General features: G+C 32.3%; 1 protein-coding gene across 11 annotated transcripts in view; it reads left to right on the forward strand.

The window, feature by feature from the left end:
- Positions 1-16952, forward strand: part of Akap9 (A-kinase anchoring protein 9) — a 137303-nt gene that overhangs the window by 68588 nt on the left and 51763 nt on the right. For 10 of the 11 annotated variants that reach the window (XM_058582873.1, XM_058582874.1, XM_058582879.1 and 7 more), the window contains 2 exons: positions 751-956; positions 6105-6337. In XM_058582873.1, coding sequence (XP_058438856.1) covers positions 751-956; positions 6105-6337 — 439 coding nt within the window. Of the gene's footprint in view, positions 1-750; positions 957-6104; positions 6338-15721; positions 16490-16952 lie in introns of those variants that run through there. The other variant, XM_046455180.2, reaches the window with a different exon arrangement.

The following is a 16952-nucleotide window of genomic DNA, read 5'->3' on the forward strand; positions in this document are numbered from 1 at the left end:
ACAAGCTATTATTTCTACTTATTTGAAAATATGTTTTTTTTCCTACTGGCTGAGTGCAATGTGTGTAACTAGAGATATTTTTGTCTTTGGAGCAGGTATAATAACAGCCTATGATATTTCCTGTGGTGTTGACTGAGTAGTTTCACTGAAAGCCTTTTTAAAAGCAGGTCTTTGCCAGTTCTTGTAATTGAAACATCTAGTTTATCACCAAGAAATTATACAAATACTACCACTTTTTTTCTAGTTGGATTCTTAATTATATATTAAAATATTGTTGTCTGACACATAAAAAGATAAACCTTATATGAATATAAACATGAACAGTATAACCAACGCAATTATGTAGATATTGGTATTACCACACTTTTTGAAACTTAAGTTTTATGTCTCCTTAAAGTTTTCTTCCAATTTAATTACTATCTTAAAAAATATGATTATTTGATTTATTTCAGGTCAATAAAATGCACCTTTAAAAATGTTATACATTTGTTTTCTAAACAAATCACTTTTTTAAAAAAATAAATTAAGAGTAAGAAGCACTTCATTGTAGATGCTATTGTATTATTTTAATAGAGCAAATCTATATGATATTTTTCACCAAACACATATTTTGCATTGTGTTTTTGGTGAGATAGTAGCAAAGGCTTTATACTGTAAAAAGATTAAATATTTTAATAAATATTTTAAGATTAAATGTTTTATAAAGAGATTAAATATTTTAATAAATGTGTTTGTTTTAAATCTGTATAGGTTTGCACTCCAGAAAACTAATAACAGACTTCTGAAGATCCTCTTAGAAGTTGTAAAGACTACCATAGCTGTTGAAGAAACTATTGGCCGCCATGTTCTCGGGATTTTAGATAGATCTAGTAAAGGCCAGTCATCTGTCAGCCTTATTTGGAGGTCAGAATCAGAGGCGCCTGTAAAGTCAGGTATCCAAGAGGAACACATAAGAGGTAATACTAGTTTCATACGCTTGTGAAATAATCATCTTCAAATCATCTTTCTGAGTTCAAGGCACTTTTTCTGTGTGTAGAATATATAGGAGAGAGAATATTCAAGTATTTTTCAACAAATGCACCTCCAAACACAAAGCCACTCTGTTCAAAGCACTATATGTATTATTGTATAGCATTTGCAAGTGAATGTTTTAGAGTTGCCATTATATACCTTGGTATGCCTACGCAAAACAGAAGACTCTTTCATTTCTCCACTTATAAAGGAAAAGTTCCACATCACCACCCTGTAAATCAGGAAAGCTTAAAATAAAGAACTTGTTAAGAATCCAGCACCAGTTTTCATTGAGATAGTTAAAAGAATGTGATTATAAGAAACCAAAGACTATCCTCTGTTAGGTCCTTTCTTCCTTTTGGAAAAGTGGTTTGACAGTTTTTGTGTGTAGATATAAAGATTAGGTCCTGTTATGAGATGGCTTTTTTCCTAATTCTGTCATCTTCCTGTAGCTGTGTGGGTTGGGCTCTTCTTTTAATTTCTTTTTTTATTTTTTTAAATTTTAATTTGTTAAATATGACAGCAGAATGTTTTACTATTCATATTACACATATAGAACACAATTTTTTATATCTGTGATTGTACACTCTTATTTTAAATTTTTACCATCACATTGCTGACCTCCAGTCTGTCTTGTTTTTTTTTGTTCCTTTTTCCTTGCTGGAGAAGATATCAGGAAATCAAAGAGGGGAAAGGTTAGTCAGGTGCTTCCAGAGAAATAGGCCCTGGATTCTTAAATTAGAAGGTCAAGCCTATAGTTCACTATCATTTCACATCCAACCACTTCTGCCCAGGTAGAGGGAAATATTCTGAAATGCCAGAGCTTTACAATTTTTGAAACATTCTAGTTTTTAAGCTTCATGGGGAAAAATAGAAAGTATTCCAGTTACACAAGGTTTGCTTAAGTACTAGTTAGCCAGCAGTACATTTTAACTACAGAGAAAAGATTGATTTGGAATTTAAAATAAATTTGAATTAAAGACACTTCAGGTGAGTTCAAAAATAATTTTCAATGCCATTTTTAGTAAAATACAAGATGAAATAATCCTGACTTTTAAACCCTTCCTTCCACATTTACTCTTTTCAAACTAGGTAGATATATTTTTCAAATTAACTTACTTTTGGTTAAGTTCTCAATGAAGGACTATTATGTCTATATATGGATCTTGATGTATTAAGAAGAATTAGGTAATGTTTGAAAATACCTAAAACTTATAAAAGTGACTACCAAAAAATTTTTAAGGTAATTACCTGGTTTCACTTAATCATCTAGGGAGGAATTTTGCTGTTCTGTTGGTAAGAACTGTACTAGATTGACTTCCATATTCAAAAGACACTCTAAGGAATGTTCTGTACATTGCAAAAATATTTTTTGCCTTTTTGTTAGCATTTCTCATAGATACTTCTTAAAATGGCTACTGAATATTCAGCAAACAACAGCAACTACTTAAGGAGCAGTATGCTGAATTATAAAGACAAATTGGTAATTGAGATCAAGCAAACACAGAGGATAATGTTTATGTTCATTTTCTTGGAGAAAGCAGATCCTCTATCCACTATCTATATCCATAGATAGTGTCTATTTTAACATATCTAGCAATAGTTTGTTACTTATAAGCAACTTTATCTGTTCAATTCTATAAACACTTATTCAGCAATTTCTGTATTGTCTCTGTTTTACAGTAGTTCATAGTCTAGTAAAGGAAACACTGAGATTACTGTTCAAGGGAAGATTAAATCATACTTAATATTTTACTTACAACCATTTTGTACATATATGAATTGATTATGATTCTTATTATTGATCTTTAAAAATGTTAACTGTTGAAATCAACTGTTGATTCAGAAAACATTAGAAGAAAAATTCAATCCAAAGTTAAGAAATACATTGTGTAAAATATTGTGGCACAGATAATTCTGCTGGTCCATTTAATTAACTCAATCTTATATTTTTGTATTTATAAATAATTCTTTGGTTTGATTTGGTACCAAGAATTGAACCCAGAGATACTTAACCACTAATCTATAACTCAGCCCTTTTTATCTTAAGTTGTGTAGAGCCTGGTTTAAGTTGCTAAGGCTGCTCTTAAACTTCCCATACTTCTCCTGTCCAAGTTGCTGGTATTATAGGCGTATACCACCATGCCTGGCTATGTTACTTTTACTAATAAAATTAAATCATTGGGGTATACTTACCTAGTTTGCATCTTTAAGGATATATTGAATTAATAGAGTTTGATTTAAAACATTTATTTTATGAAAATACTGGCTTTAAATATTGACAATATGCCCCATATGTAAGAAGTTCTTTTGACATTTATTCACATTCTTAATGGAAGCATTTCTGTAAAAACTAAAATGCACCTTTGAAAGATTTGTGTTATTTACCATAACAAAAAAAAAATTAAGGTTTAATCTGATTGTGAATCAACTTTTGTTGTTTTTTTTTTTTAAAGTATCACTTGTGATGTAGTTTCAGCCTTCAAGCCTGAACTTGTTTAGGCTTTAAACATATATGAACTTGTTAACACTTGAAAATAATAAATGATTGTGCTAATATTCACTTCCTCATAAAAGCAAACTAGTTTATGAAATTGAAAGGAAATTTTGGCCAAATGTCAAATCACTTGAACCTGAGTGGATATTAGATCAGTTCATAAAAATGAGTTCCCTAGGTTGTTGAACGAAAATTTCCTTTAGGTCTGCAGTGTGATAGTTTAGGGGTAGAATGCTCATCTTTCCTGTAGGAGTCCATGGATTGAAGTTTGTTTGCTTCAGCTTCCTTTTGAAGCAGTGGGAAGTTATAGAAAGAATACTGGATTAGTAATGAGAAAGCCTCATTTTTTTTTTTTCTGCCTTAATGTGACTTTGGACAAATTTCTTTAAGTCTCCACTCCATATCTTTTAGTACAGTTTTCCTCTGTCAGACCCTTGGGTCAAGCTTGATTCGCATGATTTCCAATTGGAACCATAGAGGTCTTCAGTGAGCCACTGAGGCTGGGAAGACACTATGATATTGCTCACCCTCCTTTAACCTGAAAAACTTACCATTATGCATCAGGAAATGAATGGTATAATTCATAAAGTATATGACTAAAAGACTTGAATAACTATTATTTGCTTTGTTTTCAACATACATCTGAGTGGTTGGTTCACCACTCAAGTGATTCTGTTCACCAAATTGCCTGTTCTTGATTTCTGTTGGCATGTTATAAAATAGCCCTTCTTTTTTTTGTCCTCAGATTTTTTCCCCCAGACTAGTCATTATGGGTAATTATAATTTTGCTGTCTTTCGTTTTTGTTTCATAGGAACAAACAAATTTGTTTCTTTAATGGAACATATTCAGATTATTTCAGATAATTTCTATCTTCAATTTTGTGTGTGTGTGAGTGTGTGCGTGTGTGCACGCGCGCTAGGAATTGAACCTAGGACTGCACTCAGGCCAGGCAAGCACAAGCACTCTACTACTGAGCTACACCTCCAGCCCTGAAAAATACATTAAGCTGATTGACATCTTTATCTTTTCTAGGTGCTTTATTTCCTATTTTTGTTGTTGTTGCTGCCATTCCAAAAAAAACTAACACTCAGTGATCATTTATAAATGGCTTTGTTTCACCTTGTGCTTGTGTTTTCTGTAATTTGTGTTTTAGTTTTATTCCCATGTTTACACAGAATCTTCAGTCTTTTTCTCACCATTGATTGCTTCTCTGTACCACAAAATGTCATATTGTACCATAAAATTTCATTTTATATTCATAAAAATAACTATTTATTTCTTTTAACTTACACACACACATCCTGCAAGGTAAACTTCAGTATACTTCATAAGAGAATAAGCAAGAAGAGACTGGGCTGGGGATATAGCTCAGTGCTTGCCTAGCACCTGTGAGGCTCTGGGTTCAATCCTCAGCACTGCATAAAAAATTTATATATAAAATGAAGGTATAAAAAATTACAAAGAATAGACTAACTCTTGCTTTAACTGACTTTAGTTTCTGTTCTTGTAGTACCAACACTTCTTTCTGAGAACAGTGACTTTTTAGTCATTAAATTCATAGCATAATCCTTGACTGTTTGTCTTTCTAGGCAAATAACTTCACTAAAGTCTTTTCCTTTTAGAAATGTTCTCTTCTAGAACATCCCTCTCCTGTCTATCTGATATTTCTTATATGGCTTCTTTTGTTAGCTTATGATATACATAGGCTCCAACTTTGTTTCCTCCTTTCACTAAATATCACTCCTAAAACAGATGTAACCACTTTCAGTGTTTAAACTCTTACCTTTTTACAGATGACCCCTAATTCTGCAGACCCAAATTTCTAACAGTTTATGTGTCTCCACATATTCTATTAATACTCCTCTGTTCAGTTGCAAAGCTTATCATCTGCCTATGTCAACCAGATTTTCTTATGTAAGATGTAACAATAATGTTGATAGTATGGTAACAGTGTCTGTAGTTAACTTAGCACTGCTCATCATCCTAATTTCTTCCCAGTATACTTTTAACAAAAATACCAAGCTACAAAATTATCTGTTTCTTTTAATCTGTAGCCAGAGCAGGTAATGTTCAAATATGTAATGCTTAAAAGTCAGGTTACTCCAAACAAATTAGGAGCACTTATTCTATTCTTCCATAACCTGTTACATCCCACTGCACAAGAGTTTTTTTTTCCTTATGTATATATGTGTGTTGTTTCATTATACTGTAAAGTCCTTCACGATAGGAACCAGATTTTGTCTCCTTTGTGTCCCCATTTCTTAGCAAACTCTACATGCTTGACAATTGATAAATATCTATTAAAAGTTATCTTAAAAAGTTTTTATCAGGTTGGGAGTATAGCTCAATAATACAGCACATGCTTATTATGTGCAAGGCCCTGGGTTTTATCCCCAGTACCCCCCCCAAAAAAAAAACCCAAAAGTTTTATTAAAGAAAAATTACCAAATAACCCAAATCTTAAATTCTGCAATTTTACAATGCTGTTATTAAAACACATGTACTTTGAAAAATGATTTCAATTTGACTTGATTTTAAAAATTTAAAGTGAAATTATTGTTATTAATGTATGCCTTTAACATTTTGTTACTCTAGTTATAGACAGATCCATACCCTCTTATTCTGGAAGTGATATGCCAAGAACTGATAATAGCATGTGTTCAAAAGTAACTGAGGAAGGAACAGAATTATCGCAGCACCTTATAAGGATTGGTTTTGCTGGAACTGAAATAGATCCTGAAAATGAAGAATTAATGCTGAATATTAGTTCTCGACTACAAGCAGCAGTTGAAAAAATACTGGAAGCTCTAAGTGAAACTAGTAGTCAGGTAAACTCCTTAATTATTACTACCTACTGAATATTGCATAAGGCATAAATGAGTAAATATTTCTCTCTACTGTCCCACAGAAATTTATTTGGGCTTCTCTTTAATAATTGGCTGTGTTTGTAATAACCAATATTAGTTTTAGTAGTCTTGTTTTTGGTGGTGAAGGTAATGTAATGATGAGCTCTTCCAGTTCAAAAACTCATTGATGTTTTAATATCCAGATTTTCTAGATTGTTACACATTACTTTTTTTTATATCAAAAGAGATTTTATCTTCACTATTGTGTGAAATGTTCCATTAAAATGTTATTTAATACTATAAGGAATCTCTAAAACTATATGTTGTAGTGGAAATGTCTAAAACTATATGTTGTAGTATGTCATAACATACCATTATTGTATTACATATCAAACTTGCAATTCCTTCACTTGATTTTTACATTCTTTTTATAAATATGAGTAGATTAATTCACCGTACAGTTATCTCTTGGTAGGAAATTAGTTTGAGCAGTTTTTCCTTTAAAATATTGTTCTTTACGGGCTGGGGATGTGGCTCAAGCGGTAGTGCGCTCGCCTGGCATGCGTGCGGCCCGGGTTCGATCCTCAGCACCACATACAAAGATGTTGTGTCTGACGAAAACTAAAAAATAAATATTAAAATTCTTAAAAAAAATATTGTTCTTTAAATATTAAGTTTGAGAAGTTGAAAGAATGTCTTTGAGCTCTTGTTCTGATGACTGGCTTTTCTTTGGTACTTTTTTCTCTAATAAATTATTTAATATGGCATATGTTTCTGCAATAGCAGTGACTATTAGATATAGTAACTATGACAAATATATATTTTGCATTTTAATACCTGATTCATTTCTATTAGGGTTAAATTATTGATTTAAGTTATTTCTTCAATTATTGACATTTAAAATGATTCATTTATTCCCTACTAGTTGGTTAACTTCTCATATCAATCTACAGTCCCACCCCCTGATACTTTTAATATGCTGCTGGGATTCAATGAGGAAGGAATTATCAAAATAACATACATTTCTGTTGAAATATTTGTTCTTTGATTGGTCTTCATATATGACACCCAGAATTTTCTCCAGGTATTCTTTTCTGTTTGGAAACAAACTAAACCTTTTTTCTATGATAGAATATGAATTATACCTTGAAAAGACTCTTGAGATACCACATATTATAAGGGGAATTCACTAACTAGTCAGGGAAATTCATCATAATGTATTTCCTGTTATGTGGCTCAGTGGTAGAGCACTTGCCCAGTATATGCAAGGCTCTAAGTTCTATCCCCAGCACTGGGGGAAAGGATGGGGAATAAATAGTTAGATAAATAAAATAGTTAGATAAATAAAATAGTTAGATATCTTCTGGTTTGCACCTTGATTGGCCAAACTAAAGCAAACATATGCCTTATGTAGTTCCCAAAAATGTTTTCATAGATTAATTCTGAGGCCTGTAGTTAAATAGCAGATGAAATTTCTAACCTTGGGCAATTCTTGTTTCTCTAGAGCTTTCTTTTGTAGCATGTACAGAATGATTAAAGCTTCTATTTCAGTAACTCAAAAATTTACTTGAGCATCACAGAGAACCAAAGACATATAATATTCTTGAAAGCTCCAATGCTTGTTATTTGCCAAGAGTAGGGAAAATGATTTAAATTTTTTTTTTTTTTAAATCAGTGGTGGTCCTATATTCAAAGTTCTGAAGAGTTATTTTATTTTTCATTATCAACATCCTAAGTGCTTGTAAGGAAATGAAATGGTACCCATAAAATTCAGCTTCATTTGTATTATTAAGACATTAATTTTACACTCTTGGATCAGAGAATTTTCTAGTCACCTTTCCTTTAGCCCAAAGTTGAGCAGACTATTTAAACTCAAACATTGACATTGTAAATGTTGTGTTGAAATGTGAAATTCCATAGTTAACATTAAAAAATACACATTTTTACCAAGATTTACTACATTTTTAGTCTTTTATAATTAGCCTAAGTCCTACATTCTCTCTCTTTTAGAATGCTTATCCATAAACCACTTCTAGAGTATGCGGATCCACTGAGTCAGCTGAGTCAGTACTTAAAGCTTGAATGCATATGCATCTTAATTATCCCTCTTATTCTATGAAAGTTGTATAGTATAGATAATTCTATATTAAATTCTTCTTTTTGTTTTGTTTATGCTTATTTCAGTCATATTAGTGTTTATATTCTATGATTTATAGTTTTTCTACCAGGAAAACAACTGGTAATACTTTTTCTTTCTTTCTTTTTTTAATAACCTTATTTAATTAATTAATTTATTTTTTAATGTGATGCTGAGGATGGAACCCAGAGCCTCACACACGCTAGGCAAATGTTCTACCACTAAGCTACAATTGCAGCCCTACTTTTTCTTTCTTGATCCTTATAACATACTTTTGACCTGGAACTTGACCACTGTTGATAGTGTTGCTACTCTTCAATGCCACTATAAATTATGCACATTATGGTTAATGTACTATAGTATTTATCTTTTGATAATCACCATGGAAAATGACAAATAAATGACAAGTGAACAGTGGTTTCTACAGATTATTTGCTCTTACAGACAACTAGAGAAAACTTCGCCATAGTCATTAAAACTGCCATCGGTCAACAGTTAAGTGTGTGGGATCTTCCTGAAACACTCAGTTCCCTAGGTCAAGTCCATAACACATGACAACTCTCTTGTTTATGTGACTAGCTAGTGAGGTGCAGTAAGAGCCTGGTCACGGTATTTTCCAAATGAGTGTCAGTTTGTTAAGTGCTAAAGTAAGGGACTAGGAGCTTTGTGACCGTTTTTAAAACTAACTGCAGAACAATTATTAATCTTAACCATGGATAATATTTAAATCCAATGACTTCTTCAGAATATTGTTAATAACTAAAATATTATGAACCAAATGAATACATTTAATCGTTAAATTGACACAAAATAAAGTGTAACATCTTTGTGAAATAACTAGTATCCCATTTTCCTCTTTAATATATTATCATTTGCTTCTTCTTCCTTTAACCTTGATTTATTTTCTTCATTTCTATAACAAAATGGCACTGCTGTGATATCTTTGTGCTTTCAGTTAAATACAGGCAAATAGCTCTGCACAGGATACTCTGAATAGCATCTGACAGTTTGGGGTAAGGTGCAGGCCATAAAGCTTTGATTTGATGTTTGAGATAAGTCATTCATTCATTCATTCATTCAGCGAAGTTTTGAGTGCCTACTATATAACAATTATTGTTCTAGATATTAGAGATACAGTGATAAGGGAAATGGACAAAATCCCTGCTCGCAGGAGCTCATAATTTAATGGCGGAGGCCAATAATAAATAGATGCATAGATGGTAATAACTGCTGTGTAAAAGAATAAAGGGAAGTACAGCATAATGAAGAAAGAGAGTATTTTATCGAGGAAAATTAGTAAAGGCCTCTCTGATAAAGTGATATGAATTCATATTCCTTAAAGAAGAGTGGGAGGCTAATACACAGGTAAATGGGAAAGAATGTTTAGGCAGGGGAATAGCAATTACAAAAGCCAGGGGGTGTGCTTGACAGAGGACAGGGCAGCTGGAGCAAGGACAGTGGAGAGAGGCATGGGAGAGAAGGTCAGAGTGTATCTGAAAAACCAGATTATACTCTGACCTCTTCTCTCCTTAACTCTTCATAAGATTTGGAGTCATAGGGGACAGTTTTTAACTTTTCATTCTAAAATAACTTTAAGCTTACAGAAAATTCTAAAACTATGAGAGTTTCCATGTACCAACCACTCATTCAGCTTTCCCTAACATCAACATAGTGCATAACTATAATATAATTATAAAACTAAGAAATTAAAATTGCTGCAGTACTGTTAACTAAAGTATAAACTATTTAGATTTCATTGGTTTTTCCTATAATGACGTTTTTCTGTTCCAAGATTCATTCCCAGATCCTACATTGTACTTAGTTGTCATGTCATCTTTGGTTTCAGCAGTCTCTGACAATACTTTAGTCTTTTGGTCAGTTATTTTTTAGAATGTTCCTCAGTTTGGATTTGTTTGATGTTTGTTGTGATTACATGAAGCCTGTATATTTTTGATACTACCAAAAAAATGCTGTGCCCATCTTGTGCTTCATGCCTGGTTACGTGAGTCAATATGTCATTATTACAGGTAATGTTAATCTTCATTGCTTGTGATATCTGCTGGGTTTCTCAACTGTAATGTTTTCCCCTTTGTAATGAATAACTATCTTGGAGGAGGTACTTTGATACTATGCAAATAACCTTTTCTCCTTAACTTTCTTTCATCTAATATTCTTACATCCATTGTTGGATCTTGCATGCAGTAATTATTACTATGGTGTTCCAATGGTAATTTTATACTTTCCTCATTGTTTTATTTATTTATTTAGCTGTATGAGCTATATCTTCACTTCTAATCAATATCAGTATAGACTCATGACTGATTTATCCTTTTAGTTGTAACCTAATACTTGGTTTTGTTTCAGCTTTGGCATTAAGAACTTTTTGAGGTACATCCTTTTGAAGTGTACTTGCTTTTTTGAGTATTGGTACTACAAGAAGCTTCAAACCCATCTTGTATTTTTCCTACCCTAACTTTAGAATCAATCACTTCTTCATGAAATTCATATTTCTTTTATTGGAAAATACTATCTAGAAACCAAGATCTAGGTACTAGATATTCTCATTGTTACTAGGATGTCATTACTTCTAAGCCCTGTTAGTGGATAGTTTAAAAATATATCTTTGTATGCTAATCCTTCTATCTATATCTGAATCTCTCTGTATACATGTATAATTTAAAAATCCATAAATTCATTCTGAGCCCTCCAGTTCTGGTACCACAGCATTTGTTTTGCCCTGCCCTTTTTTTCTTAGTAACTTTGTTCTCCAACAGTGAAAAAGGGAGAGTCTCATGTTCAATTGCATTTTTATTTGTTTGCTCAACCATAATATACACATATATAATTTCAGAATTGCTATCCTACACCCCTGTGAAAAACAAATTCTCTAACTAGACTACATTATTTGTGTGTAGTACTTTTTGTTTTTAGCCTTATAATATACAGTCAAAATATTGTTTTTCAAGTACCTTAGGTTAACTCTTTTCTCTCTCACCCTGTTGGTGTGGTTTTTTCATATATGAATACACAAACACACATACACACACAAACACATTCACATATATATTCAAATATATATGAATATAATACATGAATATTTATATATAACAGTCATAACTCATTTGTAATTTTTATTCATATATATAACAGTCATAACTTATTTATGATTTTTTTTATTCCATTGAGTTCCTAATTCTTATTAATATATGAAAAAAATCATTCTATGGACAGTTCTTTCAGTTATGACAGGTGTGTAGAGTCATCTATATCACTTACAGTCATGATATAATGTTTCATCACCCCAACATTCCCAGGCACTGTTCTTTTATAGTCAGCCACTCTCTTACCTCCTGCCTGTGGTAAACGCTGGCTTGCTTTCCTTTTCTACAGTTTTGCTTTTTCCAAAGTGTCATAAATGAAAACGTGCATCATGTCAGGCTTTATTACCTTAATAAAGTGCATTTAAGAATCATCTATATTGTTATATCTAATAGTTTGTTCCTTTTTAATAAGTGAGGGAAATTCCAGCAGTTTGTTTATCCATTTACTGTTTAAAAGACATATAGATTGTTTCCATCTTTAGATAGTTAGAGAATCTAACTTGTATTTTCCAAAATAAACACTTTGACTATCTTTAAAAATAGAATAGAGTAGGTAGAGGGTGGTGAAAGTATAAGGAGAGCAGAAACATAGAAACCAGTTAGAGAAGTCATTTGCCCAGGTTTATAAATTAAGGAGAGTTAGAGTGGGACCAGGTACTTTAGTTTCAGAATCCATGGTCTTAACCACTACTACTTCTGCCTTCTGGGAATCTGAGGATTAAAGAGCAGACTAAGATTTTTGTTTAGTTATTCTTTAGTTTTTAATTATAACTGATAAATGAATTTTGAAATCCAGAGATTGTTGGCAAACTTAACAGGAACGATTTCAGTGGAGTTTGGTAGTTTTCCAATTTGTTGGAATAGCTTTCAAGGTAATGTGACGAAACATGCTTAGAAAATCTTCTAAGGCCCTTAGAAAGATAATCTCTGTAATACAATCTTTATTTAGTGGTCTTTCTCCAATTCTGCAGAAAAATTATCTTTGAGAATCAGTTCAAAGACACTTGACTTTTCAGTTAGGGGGAAATAGAAACGTCTGTTTTACGGGAATTAAACTTTCAACAATTGAAGTTTTATGGAATCCAGAGGTTATTATTTAGAGCCAAGGAGATTATTTACCAAAAAATATTTCTCTTAGGAAGTCTTTGGCGGCGGGGGGGGGGGGGAGTTTCAGAGAGGAGAAATAATTTTTGGTGTTCTATTACACAGCATAGTGATAATAGTTAACATATATTTCAAAATTGCTATAGGAGAGAATTTTAACCACAAAGAAATGATAAATATTTGAGGTGATGGATGTGTTTGATTATTCCACAGTGAGTGCATGTAAGAAAACATCACTTTGTACCTCAAAATATTCAATCATTATTTGTCAATAAAAGATAAAACTTAATGCAAATAAAAAACAATTCCTTGGAAGAAATTAATGAATAATTTATTCTCTCATAATGATTTTCATTATAAGGCACTATTGTGAGTTTACTAGTTCTCATTTTTTAGAATAATGGAATCAAGCTACTTGCTTCTATAATTTCTCAAAGGGGAATCTGAGAATTAATGATCAGGCTAAGCTTTTTGTTTTAATAATAATTATAAGTACTGAAACACATTTTGCCATCAAGTATTGCCCCCAGTGTGCTTAGCATTGGTCAGGTAATGTATGCAGGAGTTAGTCCCTCCATTAAATAATTTAGAGAAATAAGTAAAGTGAAGACCGAAAGACAGCAGCAGAAGTGTTTTACAATTTGAAGGAAATAATTTACAGGGAAAAAAGGTTAAATGGCTTGACATTATATGATTAATGTAAACCTTTTTCATTGGGGAAATGTAGCTCAGTGCTGTCAATTAATAGCCTCCTGTATATGGTAAAGTCATGATCTTCTGAAACCCGAGGATAAGGAGCTAGTCTGGACAGTTAAATGTGTTTCTAGAAATTGAAGTCATTGTATTTTAAGTTTTTAGTTGCAGAAAGGTTTATATGCTTTTAAACTAGAGGAAAAAGCAAAATTGAATATAACTTGAATTATTGTCAGAATCACCATATGCCATCATCCAGACTCTTCTTTACTACTTTTTGAGTCTTTTTTCATTCATTTTTAACAGTAGTTAAATTTGTAGTTAGTTTCTTACCATGACCCATGTTCCTAGTCATAAGAGGACACACCTTACTTATAAAGATTTTTGTTTTATGATAATGGAAATAAGTTCTATGTGTTTCCAAAACTGGGGTGAAATATTAGTATATCATTTAATTTAAAGGTATTTTATTGCTCAACTTATTACACATTTATGTTTTCAATTCTTTCATTCTTCAAGGAATTACCTATTGTAGGTAAAGCAATGGTGTTTTGTTTGTTTTTGTTTTTTGTGCAGTTTTTTGTTGTTATTGTTTTATTTTGTATTCTTTCTGAATATCAATTAATGTAGTATGCCACTAGTTAATATATTATTACAAAGACTGCCACATTCTGGGTCATCTTTATCTGTTACTCTTTGAGTCTATTTTTCTCCTTAGTTATTTCTTTCTTTCTTTTTTCTTTCTTTGTTGTTAATTCTTATGTTGACTTAAATGCTGCTATTTATGAATAATTATTTCTTACCCACAGTTTTGTTTTTACCTCAAATGAGAGAAATTGGATGATTATCAAAATAACTAATTTGCAAAAGAAGCAGGGAAAGAGTATTTTAAGAGGTATCTCATAGGCTAGGTGTGGGATCCACCAGTTCATAATGTGTGAACAGCTAGGGTATTGATGATTTTACGTCTGCTGGAGCTTCATTAAAATCACATTTAGCTGCTTGGGCTGGGGATATGGCTCAAGCGGTAGCGCACTCGCCTGGCATGCGTGCGGCCTGGATTCGATCCTCAGCACCACATACAAACAAAGATGTTGTGTCTGCCAATAACTAAAAAATAAATATTAAATCTCTCTCTCTCTCTCTCTCTCTCTCTCTCTCTCTCTCTCTCTCTCTCCCTCTCCCTCTCTTTAAAAAAAAAAATCACATTTAGCTGCAACAGTCATAAGGTCTGGCCTCCATCTCATATAGGTGTTAAGACGTCTTGACAGACTAACTGCAGGATATAAGAAACTGTAATAAACAAAAATTTTCAGAACTTTAAGAAGCAACTGCCCCTCCCCAACTACATCTCCTTGCAACTTTGGGACTTGTATATAAAACAATTTCATTTTCTCTGCCTCAGTTACTAGTCTGCTGAGAAGGGTTTAAGTACTAGCTCTTGGAAACTATGTAGTCAGAGTAGCTATAAAAGGCCTTTTTAAGCCTGTCACTTGCTTTAGTATGGTTTTTTTCCATTTAGATAAAGGCTTTGTGGGTTTAGGATATTCAGTTACCAGATGGGGAAAAAAGGCACCAAAATGAAAGTCTTTTCTTTTATTTAAAACAACTTTCATTATTGAGAGTCTTTTATTAGTAATAAGTAAGTTATTTATCTTTTAAAATTATGAATGGCTGGTTCATTCGGTATTGCTCAGGCTTCTGGAACAACCTGAAGCTAACTATTATGGACAATTTGTTGTTTTTACATTTCAGTCAGGGTTCATAGGCTACCTTAAGTGGTGTAATTATCGACTTATATACAAAGTGGCTCTACAAAGAATTTTTTCCTTAATATGCACTCTATAAATAAGTCAATGTGAAAATAAGTTATAACTGAATTATCTATATTTAGCCTCAGTGGCTGCTCAAAAGTATTACATCTAAGGAATTATCAAAAAGAAATTCTAATTTAATTTCCAGAAATAATTATGATTATTTGATATGCTTGAATAGCTGATTAGTAATGTAAACTCAAACATTTTATTCACATTTTTTAATTAAAACAATTTTTAGTAGGGTGGAAAAATACCAGCTTATCTTAGACACATTATAAACTTCTCTAAATAACTCTTTCAAAGATCTGACGTGGAACTTGGATCCTGTTAGGCAGGCTTTTTTGTGGGCGTATTAATTCACATTCCACCTGTCAGTGCACATATAGGTAAAGACATTAAACCACACCCTCTGTTCTGACCTTTTCCTCAGGGGACACTGACTAGAATCCTCTGGCTCAGCCTGCAAGGCTATTTGAGCAGCTCCATTTGGAAGAGCTTTTCCTTTTGAATAGGACGAAGCTGCAAGACCGAGGGAAATAATGTTGCAACTACGATTCTCAAGACTGCTACTATGGAGATTTAAAACCTGACCTTCCCTGCCAGGTTCTGCTTGGAAGGCTTACTTAATACCACAGACAAATTTGATACCGAAAGCAGTTTTATTGCTCAGCATATTACACATTTATGTTTTCATTCTTTTATTCTTCAAGGATTTACCTATTCTAGGTAAAACAGTGGTGTTTTGTTTGCGTGCTTTTGGTTTTTTGTGCAGTTTTTTGTTGTGTTATTTTGGATTCTTCGGATAAAGACTGGTAGACATTTAGGAGTCTTTCTGTTTTGTTTTTGTTTTTTAGATTTGTAGGGTTTCCCCCCCACCCAGACATTTTCACCCTTTTTATTGTTCAGTAGTATGAATTAATTTTTTTATGTATTTGATAGCACTAAACAGAATGGAATATCTTGATAAACTAAAAGGAACTTTTTAATGTAGTAGAAAACTGATAATTGAAGAAGCTTGGCTCCTTCATCTTCTAGAATGGATTCTTACAGGACCTATTTGGCAACTGTCAAACTTGATGGCTCTTGGTTGGAAGAACAAGATGAAGATATTTATGAGGTTGAATCTCGAGTGCCTTTACCGTATCCTTTTCCTTTGTGTGAACATTTGGATGAAAATAACTCAGTAATTATTAATACTTCTATTTTCCACTTGATTCATAAAAGAAATGGGCACATATTAAAGCTAATTTCTAAAATTTCACTGCCTACCCCTCCTTATTCAGTAAGTATAAAATATTAATTTAGTTTAACAAATAAGTATAATGAGAAATGAAATTTTAAGTATTGTTAATAAGGTTAACAGAATAGAACCTTATTTTGTTATTGTTTGGTATATACTGCTGCCCATTCATCCTAAATGTATCAGAGGGCTCAATTTGATCTAAAAGTCCCAACTTGGCTGTGTTCTTAATTCCAGAAAGCAGAATGAGATAATATTACACTTCTCCAGTGCCCGGTGAATTGTTTAAAAAATATTCTGCTTGTCTTTAAGATTCTTGTTTTTGTATGTTTATGAATCCAATCCTGAATAAAAATGGGAATAAAAATGGAATGATTATATTTGAGAGAATAGGTATTGTGATATCTAGACCAGCTAAATAAATTGTTTACATCCATGACATACTGACAGTAGTTCCAGGCAAGGTAAAAACAAACTTGGATTCTAGATTTTCTTACACCATAAG

This window comes from Marmota monax, unplaced genomic scaffold (genome assembly GCF_021218885.2).
Source record: "Marmota monax isolate L192 unplaced genomic scaffold, Marmota_monax_Labrador192_F-V1.1 WCK01_AAM20220418_F8-fsc00264, whole genome shotgun sequence".
NCBI lineage: Eukaryota > Metazoa > Chordata > Mammalia > Rodentia > Sciuridae > Marmota > Marmota monax.